Source organism: Eptatretus burgeri, chromosome 8 (assembly GCF_056783735.1).
Source record: "Eptatretus burgeri isolate ZD-2024b chromosome 8, Ebu_testis_v1, whole genome shotgun sequence".
Taxonomy (NCBI): Eukaryota; Metazoa; Chordata; class Myxini; order Myxiniformes; family Myxinidae; genus Eptatretus; species Eptatretus burgeri.
In genome coordinates this window covers 89,978,815-89,988,814 of record NC_140968.1, presented here as the reverse complement: position 1 = coordinate 89,988,814, position 10,000 = coordinate 89,978,815, and the positions used below count along the sequence as shown (strand labels likewise).

The following is a 10,000-nucleotide window of genomic DNA, read 5'->3' as shown; positions in this document are numbered from 1 at the left end:
TTGGGTAAATTGGATTTGCTTAAAGCCGTTTCAGTTAAAGTTACACTTTTCAAAAACGTAACTACAACGTTAAGCGAGGACTGACTGTAGTGCATACATGAGAATCCCAATGTTATCCCCCCCCCCCCCATCAACTGCTGGACAGGTTTTGTCACTTGTTGGTGAGTCCTCATTGACAACGCAGACAGAAAAGTGCACCACCAAGCCTCCCAAGTCTCTGCTGGTGTGGCTAATTTGGTGATGGAAGAACTTGAACAAAGTATATTTGAGTCTCATGAGAATTGGCTCCCACGATACTGGAACAGGTATGCAGATGACACCTTCTCCATTATGCACACAAACATGGTACACCACCTACTAGGGAAACTTGGCTGGATATTCCCCAGCATTAACTTCACAATCGAAATTGAAAAAGAAAGCAAACTGGCATTTTTGGATGTGGAGGTTCACTGTAAGCCTGACGGCTCCTTAAAGACTGATTTTTTTCAAGAATCCAACCCATACCAGCATATTACTGGATTTTAACTAGTACAACCAAATCTCCTGCAAATGCAGTCTAGCACAGATCTTGGCAGTTTGGGCATGGATGGTGTCATTTCCAAAGCTGATGCATTTCAAGAAATCATATTAGTTCGAGGAGTCCTGCTCAAAAATGGGTACAGCAAGGGGATACTCCCCAACTTGAAAGAACCAAAACGGACAGAATGGAAGGAGCCAGACACGCTTGGGCACTGTGTACTGCCATACTACCCGGGCCTTTCTGAAAGGATTGGCAGGAGAGTACGTGGTGCACGGATTGGTGTAGCCTACAAGCCTCTACTCACCATCCGTAATGTCATCTCAAAACTAAAGGACACAATACCAACTGGTGATAAATCTGGAGTAGTTTACCAGTCGTCATGCAGAGATTGTGACTAACAGCTCGGGTGGTTTTAATGGGGAGACGTTGGACATACCCACACGATACACAACTCTGATGCAAATGTTGAAAACTGGATGGTGCAAACGGCTAGATAAGGTGAGCAACAACCAACACTCAATCCCAAACACCACATCCATATGTGCACAACACCCAACGAGAACCCCCAACACTGACACAACCAACACCTCATTACGTCCATTGCGGATACGACACCAGCCATCTTCGTGCCCCGGAAGCTAAAACATCAAGCACACACACACACATACATGCTCAGCCACACACAAACAACACCAGATCACGTACAAGTAAAAATAAAAATAAAAAAAGAGCACAGTAGCCCATCGATTATGTGATTTGACGTTTATTTTGATTCAGGTTTGCAAAATAATATATATTTTTAAAGCACTCCATGTCACCTCAAACACCAGCACGTGAGTATGGGTGAAACTGCAGAACTTTTGAAAAAAGGAAAAACGACATTTTCCTTGGGGTGTCCAGAGTTATTTTGAAAATTTTCAAAATTTTTTGTCAAAATATGCATTTTGGAGGTAATCCTGTCCATATTGTAACAAAAAAGAAATGTAAATGAATGATATTTAGGGAAGAATTTTTTTTTTATTTCACCTGTACATTCATTCCTGGAGCCTGGTGTTGGCTTAATGGTTATGGTGGCTGGCTTAAGATCTTAGGGTCTTGGGTTTGAGCCCCTCTCCCAATGTTTAATTAACACCAGGTGGGTTGACTCCTTCTGAGATTAACAAAATGTGTAACATGGGGCACTACATCAGCGTTCGCCATCGGTCAGAGTTGTGAACGTACAAGTGACGGCAATATGTCTGAAAGGAGTAAAAGTGTCACAAGGGAATGGTAAGTTGCCGAGGTACTTATCTGAATCACCCTATGGATCCCGGCAGGGACGAAGGCAGGAATGTTGATGAAGGATCCAAGAAGAAATCGATTCCATACTCTTCAGACGAGCTCACCAATCCACGCAAGGCAACACAAGACATACAAGGTTCCAATATCAAAGAAAGAATCCTTACCAGCAAAATTCCACGATAAGGGTTGCCCTTTTCAGAACAACAGTAGGCACAGACGATCTCTGGGGAGTGAAGTGCGTCTGATCGACACCAACAAACGGTGGTCATTCGCACCCAAAACACAAAGCAGGCAGATCTTTAGCGTGGAAGGAGAAGACATCCAAGGCATTCGGAATCCGAGTCAATTCTTTATTCCAAATGTGACCGAACAATCCGCTCGTCTCTCTCCCGGTTGCACCCACCACCGGAAAACCCCCGATCAACCCGAGCTCGAGAATATTTACGTATTATATTACATGAAAAGCCAAATGATGCTGCTTCAGATCGCAATGGCGCGCAAGTTCTCTTTGACCTTTTGTGAGACGATTGAAGAATATTTCTACTGAAAGATAAATAGTAAGTCCCATCTCAGTCATAACTCAACCTTTGTTCTCCAGCTATTATAAATCGCCCACCAGGGATGAAGGAACGCCACAGCCTTCCATTCCGATCGGAGAAAGCCCGCCTTTTCCTTTTCATGGTGACGCGCTTGCAAGCTTTTGTAGCCAACTGTTCGGCGAACACCTACAAAAATAGCTCATAATAATAACTACCATGGGAGTAATTCACTTAATCGTGGTTATGATGCATTGTTGTGTTGGCATTTCACCACATCGGGATGAAATGTGTTAATAAACGAATCGGCATATCGGAATAGCACCTCAATTCCCTATAATCACGGCATGTTCATCTGATGACGAACATATGGAAACCTCCAGATATGGGGCGTTACAAAAACTATGGATTTCCGTAAAATATGGAAGGAGTTTCACCCATGGGAAATGAGTGGTCGTATTGAAATAAAAACCCAACACGTGCTGAGGCTCGGGGACTATTGTGCCCGAGGAAGCCGGCTGTGAAGCTGGTGAAACTTTGCCTGAGACCGGATCTGCTCTTGCTTATTGCTCAAATTAGCGGAGTAGATCTAGTTTTGCTTTTGGTTGGAAGTGCCTTCTTCTTCTTGAAAACATGTGTTATCCCAACCTCCCCAATGTTATGTATTAAATCTTTTATATAAACATATTTGTCTGGGTTCTTCCTGACATCTTTGTTCTTTGTTACTTTCACACTTCTTAGTTTTTTTAAATTTCACGATTCTCTTTATTCATTCTAATTCTTGCTTTTTCTTATTTTCATCACTTTTTTCTCTATTCCTCTAAATTCATTAGCTATCTCTCGAAGGAGAAGTGAATTGTTGCAGAAAATTTTCTGTTAAGCTCACTTGGCTGTGCCTGGATGGGTTTGAGGGTTGTGGGGTAGCGGATGAAATCCAAATCCTATCCAGGTTCCTCCTGATGACTCAATCTTTGCTCTTTACTTCTTTGGATTCCTTCTTGGTCTTCCGTTTCAATATATATATATATATATATATATATATATATATATATATATATATATATATATATATATATATATATATTGTTGCGGTTCTGGAAACCACATCCTTCCAACACCAATAGCAGCCAACATGCAGTGGTCCCCAGTCAGTTATTTCATTAATGTACGTTCAGAAAGTCCCTTCCTTCTTCTCTAGTGGCTCAAACGGGACAGTGCGTTGTGTAAATCTCATACCAAGGTCTGTTTCAACCTCCGAACCTCATTCTTATTCTCTTTTCTTTATTCCTGAGGTAAATCCAAGCAAGGGGTCCTCGCGAGGCTGGCAGACACTCCACTCGGACACCCATCTCTAAAAACCACAGCTGCGCCCTTCGCGTAAGAAGACCAAGGGCAGCAGTCGAAGCCAACAACAAACGCCAGCGCTGCATGGAGCACGTGCCCACAGAGCTCCACAGAGTACAGCCCCTCCCACTGTTCAGGCGATCGGAGGCATAACCAACACACCAAATGCGAACAACATACAGTATGCATGTGGCGCACCCTTCTCCAATCCAGATCACCATTAATAAATATATAGCGAGGAAGTAAATTGTTCATTTGGACCGACGGGCCTTGGTAACCATCCGCTCGGGTTATACATGCTTCAGGCACGGTAACGGCTCGTTCCGCCGAGGGTGTGAATTCCCCGGTAGCTTTGCCACGTTGGTACTTAGGTATATTGAAGTTTGACAATTGACCCTATCCCACGCGGTCGAATTATTGGCGATCCATGGTCCTGTAAGGGACCCGTGCCTTTCGGACTTATCCGAGAGTCACGACCTAAATTCCAGGTGTTCGGTGGAGATGACTCTACTGCTCCAACTCGCGGTCGTGCTCGCCACGGATACCCGGCCCTGCAACAATATAAGTTATTAACATCAATTGTTGTCATGATACAATTTACAATTATTGACGAGGTTTAAATAATCCAAGTCAAATGACGTATAAATCATCACAAACTCATTTTATTGGGTCGATACATGCATGGGGCCAAGTTTCCCCGATTCGACCCGAATGGCAATAACATGGTTTGGATAAACTTGTGCTTCCTTTGTTAACGCTGGTGCTTGCACTTAGACATGGTGTGCTTTGTGCTATCTGGAGAGTGGACACTCTCTTTAACCTTAGTGGAGAACGGTATGCAACCCGGTGACCGTGAGCTCTGGTGAACTGCCCATGTACAGTATGCATGCACATACAAGGTATACGTCATCATTGACTGGACCGTGCATGCCGACGACTGAAAATAATTTCCCATTTATTTTAAACCCCGTTTTGATTTGATGTTTATTCAGCGAGTGTTTTTTGAACATTGTGAACAAGTCATAATAAACTCATGTCGTATGTAAGTTGCAAGCAAGTCGTAAGTCCCCAGACACCAAGTCCCAAATCTGAGCCTCAAGTCAATTTTGTCAGGTCGCAAAATTTTGCAACTCGAGCCAGAGTCTCCGACTCGAGTTCCCAACTCTACAGTCCAGTACACAGCCTGTATGATGTTTGGAAATCAGAAATTATTTTCTCTCTCCCCCACCCTCTCTTCATGCGGATGACACATTTGCCACCACGACTACCCGATATCCATTCACTCTGCCTAGCGGCTTGTCTGTCTGTCTGTCTGTCTGTCTGTCTGTTCGGTCCAGTGCTCCGTTAATACAATGGCGATTTCGATGAAACTTGGTTGGTAGGTTCATACCATGACCTAGTTGTGTGCAAATGAGAACCGTTGCTATGGACACCACCGTTGCCTAGCAACGGGACTTTGAAATTTTTGAAAAATCATGAAAAAATTTTTTTTTGAAAATCAAAAATCGGGCCACGAGCGACTGTGGGCAAGTGCATTCAGCCATATTGTCAAAAATTTCAAGCCGGATCATCTGAAAACTGTCGGAGAAGATAGACTTTGAATGAACCCTGGTCGAAAACAATAAAAAAACGAAGTTCGTTATATCTCAGAGACTATGAGTCAGATATACATGAAACTGGTATGGTAGGTTCATGGTATGTCCTAATTATGTGTCCTGTGCTCTGCAGAGTGATTTATACGTGATTACAGACAAAAAAAAAAACATATGAAGGTCAAGGCCAATCGCCACCAAAAATTAATCAGCAAGCGCCAGACCATGAACTATATTCCCATGAAGTTTGAAGACAATCCGATCAAAATTACTCAAAAAATAAGGGTTTCGTCGACTCCCCTGATTTGCGACAGTGATCTTGACCTTTGACCTTGACCTTCAAAATTTTGTGCGCTGAAAGGGACCTCTATAGGCCTCTGATGTGCGAAGTTACAAAAATTTCCAATGATAACTGTGCTCTGCAGAATTTTTTATACGTGATTACAGACAAACAAAAAAAAAACAAACAAACAAAAAAAACATCCAAGCTGACTAACATATCTTGCAAAAACTTCGTTTTGGCAAGATAAAAACGAAGTTCGTTATATCTCAGAGACTATGAGTAAGATATACATGAAACTGGTATGGTAGGTTCATGGTATTTCCTATCAATGCGTGAGCAAGTGCCGTTGCTACGGACCCCTCCATTGCCTAGCAACGGCCGAAAAACCTCTAAATGTGGGGCTATTTTAACGAAAAAACAATGTGCAGCATTAACCCTTGAAGCTCGAATCATGAATTTTCTTGTGCTAAATCCTCAGGTCATTCCCCATCGAACGAGCACATCGCGTCAGGTTCTATTGGGTAGTCGACTACCCATGTCCGCCTACTGGCTTGTCTGTGTGTCTGTCTGTCCAGAGCATAACTCCGTGGACTTTCATCCGATCTTGATGAAACTTGGTTATGTGTTCGATATCAATGTCTCGTTGTGTTCACCTGGATGAGGGCGTAATGGGCGGAGCCACGCCCATAGTGGGCGGAGCCACGCCCAAAAATAGCCATTTTTAAGGGGTAGTTGGATTAAAAATCTATATTCTCCTTGGGAATTGACTAAATTCAATGGGTTATTCGGTATTTGAATAGCAAAATGAATTATCTAAAAATTGTCATTGTCCGATTTTTCATTTTCGTCCCAAGGTCAAGGTCACAAGGCCAAAAACTTATAAAATTGCGACTTTTGACATAAAAATCATACGACCGCCCAAACTTTGAGAGCTTGAATGACAATATTTTTTTATGTATAATCTTGAGGTCATTCGCCACCTAAAGTCTTGAAACCGTTTTGCTCTATCTCAAACACCTTGCTCGTGGCACCCCCTTCAAGTTTGTTTTTACGCTGATTTCATCAAAGTATGGATAATCCGAGGAGTGTGAAATGCCACATAGCCTATATGACGTTATATTGTTCCTGGAATGTTCCAGAGGAAGTTTTGCACCAAAGGTCATAATCCTTGACATATGACCTTTAAAGGCCACAAAGGTCAAATTTTCGAAGTTGTGGGAATCAAACCGGGTTTTTGACCTTCTTCGACGAACTAACTCCAATAAGCTATAGCACGTATCCTGTTTCCTTATTTTAATGTCCACAACATTGTTTTGCGACCTTTAAAGGTTTTGCAAAGGTTACATTTTGAAAGTTGTTGAACGAAATCGGGTTTTCGACATTTTGCAGCTAATAACCTGTTACTCATTCCACATCATGTTGATCATTTTTATAACTTGGCCAAACATTATCACGTTGTCTCATCCTTGACTTCTTAAACAATCTACATCGTCAAATACCGCTCGTGAACCATTGTCGTCTTCAGACTTGTCATTTATTATTGCCGCGCTTTCGAAGAAAAGCAGGAATATTGTGATTGTCTCTGCTGTCCGTCTGTCTTACCCTGTAACTCCTCCGACACCGTTTGAAATAGGAAGTTGAAACTTTGTGACATAGTAGATATATGTATGGGCAAGTGCACAACACTTTCGGATTTTTGATATAACCCCTCGGGGCCGGGCCAGAGTGGGTGGGGTCATGGAGGCTGATTTAAAAAAATATATATTGTCTTTTAGAATTTTAATTTTTAAGTGTATTTACCATTGTACATGGTAAATTCTTTTATAAAGAACTTACTTATGTGGCCCCCATGAGTGACAAACAGTCACAGGTGTTACTGTATTTATCTAATTGACTATGAATAATTATAATCAATATTATACACAGTTCATTCCTATGATTAAATTGATGCACAGTTCTATATTGCTGGACAGTGTTAAATTAATGTTTCATGAAATGTTGACATGCTTGCAATGACTTCTGATTTCGTAAACGTAGTAAGTCTTTGGTTATAAAGCACATCAAATGGAAAAGAATAGTCAATCCATTTTGCAAGATAAAATTTCACCTACCGTTAATGGGACAAAGCAGTGCGCGTGGGAATATGTGATGGTGTGCCATCGACAACGTAGTTCTAGTTTATATTTCCATTTACAGATGCTTTCCAATGGTTCTGTGATTTTGCCCGGTGTACCGATTTTGATGTCCATCGGCACACAAAATTACCGTGCTTCCCCATTGTCTCAGGTCACTCACCTGCATTTTTCCCCCCATTTTTTTTCTATTCCCCCCATTCTGCAGGCACGCAAAATTTTAGTCACCCAGAAGGTACCGATCTTTAATATGAGTCAGTGAGTGGTAGTAATAATAAATGTAGTAATATATGTAATTTAATATGAATATAGAACGGTAATATGAAATCCAAACTCGGCAAACAGCATCCACTTTATGATGCCATGATGTGCTGCATCCTCCTAGTGATCGTAGCTATGCAGGAAGCCATGTGCCCATTATATAGTATCATCAGTCCTGTGAACTTCGGTTCCAGTGCTGAACCTGAGAGCATGTGACATCCTGAAGGTTATCGTATCTTGGCCGAGACATTAAGCCAGTTGTCCCATTAGTTTGCGAACGTGAGTGGTCATGCGGATTTCCTTTAAAAAAATAATAGGCCATTATGTAGCCATAGCTTGCGCGGCTGAATTTCAAATTGCTGTCTGGCTTTGGTTTGCGGTTCAACAACACATGCTCCTGTTATTATGGTTTTTTTTTTGAACCACATCAACACTAAGGCTGGTAAAGATGGCTAATCGACGAATGATGAAAGAGAAAGCAAGATTCGCACACGTCGCTGAAAATTAATGCCTGCTTATCATTTGGAGTGCAAGTTGGGACAGCATGTTTGGAGGAAAACTCTTGGTACCTTGTATATCAAAAAGGAATGATCGTGGAAAGCCATGGCTGAATGGCAAAATAAGGGAATACTTTCAAGGAAGATTCAGATGGAAAAAAGCGGTTTCAGTCAAGTCTGCCAGCTGCATCTTTGTGGTGTTTTGGAATGCCAATTGTGGTCTTGTTAAAAACAACCACAACATTTGAAAGAACTTGGGGATGCACAAACTGAAGATGGTGGCTAATCTCACTCTAACACCTTCGAAAGACTTGTATGAGATGTGGGAGCCCCCTCTCACTTTTATTTCTGTGATACCCATCAGTGATAAAATACCAAACAAACTGTCAAGTGTTTGTCATTTGGAACTGGTCAACACCTGGCTATTCCCTTCCATCTCAAGGTTTGTACATAAACGTTCCCATACTTTTGGTCGAGCTCTGGAGTGATGCTCATGATCTGTATAGAAAGCATGTTTCTGTACATAATGCAGTTGACGAGGCAATAGCATAGATCATTGTGGGCCCGATGGTCACACCTGAGTGGTAGGTAAATGTCTCATGGCAGGAGGTTGAGGAATACTCACTTTAAAAGTAAACTCGAAATTCTGTTTTGCTGACAGTTGCTGGTGAGCCACGCCCGGATGACAAAGGGGAGTTGGAGGGTGCTGGAAGGAAGGATGAGGGTGGTGAACTGAGGGTGATGAAAGTTTGAGGGGAGGGCAGGAGAAGTGGTAAGGGAAGGGAAGTTAGAGGAGGGTTTTGGGAGAGGAGGTAGAGATGAAGGAATGCTCGATCGATGGGCAGATGTGCCTTCAGCCATGTACAGTCATCTGTCGGGAGGAGGAATGGCACACCTGGAGCCCCACCTCATTTGGCCGTAAGGTTTTGGTTTTTTTTTTCCTCCCTCTCTCATGCTATGATTACATTGTCAGGAATCAAACTCCATTTCCGAGACAACACCCTAAAACAATAGAACGTGAAACTATCTTTCCCTTTAATAGGCCAACAGTGTGTACATATATATATATATATATATATATATATATATATATATATATATATATATATATATATGTATATATATCCAACTTGTGAGCTAAACCCTTTCATATTCTCCATTTAAACTCACCAACTGTTTACCACTGAACATTTGGAACTTCACTACATAAACAGCTGCTTAGTTCCATTTTTTTTTCTTCTTCTGGATTCTCCCCCAGGCTTCGGAAGCTGGTGATGTGAGAGATCAGAGGGGAAAAAAAAAATCGCAATAGAGTTTTGAATCTAAATTAAAATCTTATCTTTTCAACCTGCCTTTCCTCCAGTGGGGGGGGGGGGGAGAAGATTATCTTGTAAAGCATTCAGCCACACTCGGGGACCATATGCATTGCATCGGATAGTAAAGCATTATATGGAATTGCAATCAATGCCCACATCCTTTACGGCCTCTCTTTTGCCTCATCCAGGCCTTTCCCCTGTCCATAAATCTTCGGCCACAAAACACATTCTCTCCTCT

At 42.0% G+C, this 10,000-nt stretch overlaps 1 protein-coding gene and 1 long non-coding RNA gene across 2 annotated transcripts in view; both read left to right on the top strand.

Moving 5' to 3' along the window:
• LOC147022249 (uncharacterized) overlaps positions 1-7,553 on the top strand; it is a 77,240-nt gene extending 69,687 nt beyond the window's left edge. Inside the window, exons 2-3 of the long non-coding RNA XR_015061129.1 lie at positions 146-305; positions 3,630-7,553. This is a non-coding gene — a long non-coding RNA (uncharacterized LOC147022249). The remainder of the gene's footprint in view (positions 1-145; positions 306-3,629) is intronic.
• A 1,537-nt stretch (positions 7,554-9,090) lies between these two features.
• Positions 9,091-10,000, top strand: part of LOC147022247 (uncharacterized) — a 173,744-nt gene continuing 172,834 nt past the window's right edge. The window contains exon 1 of the mRNA XM_085892935.1: positions 9,091-9,364. Within this exon, the coding sequence (XP_085749061.1) occupies positions 9,265-9,364 (100 nt within the window). The 5' untranslated portion in view covers positions 9,091-9,264. The remainder of the gene's footprint in view (positions 9,365-10,000) is intronic.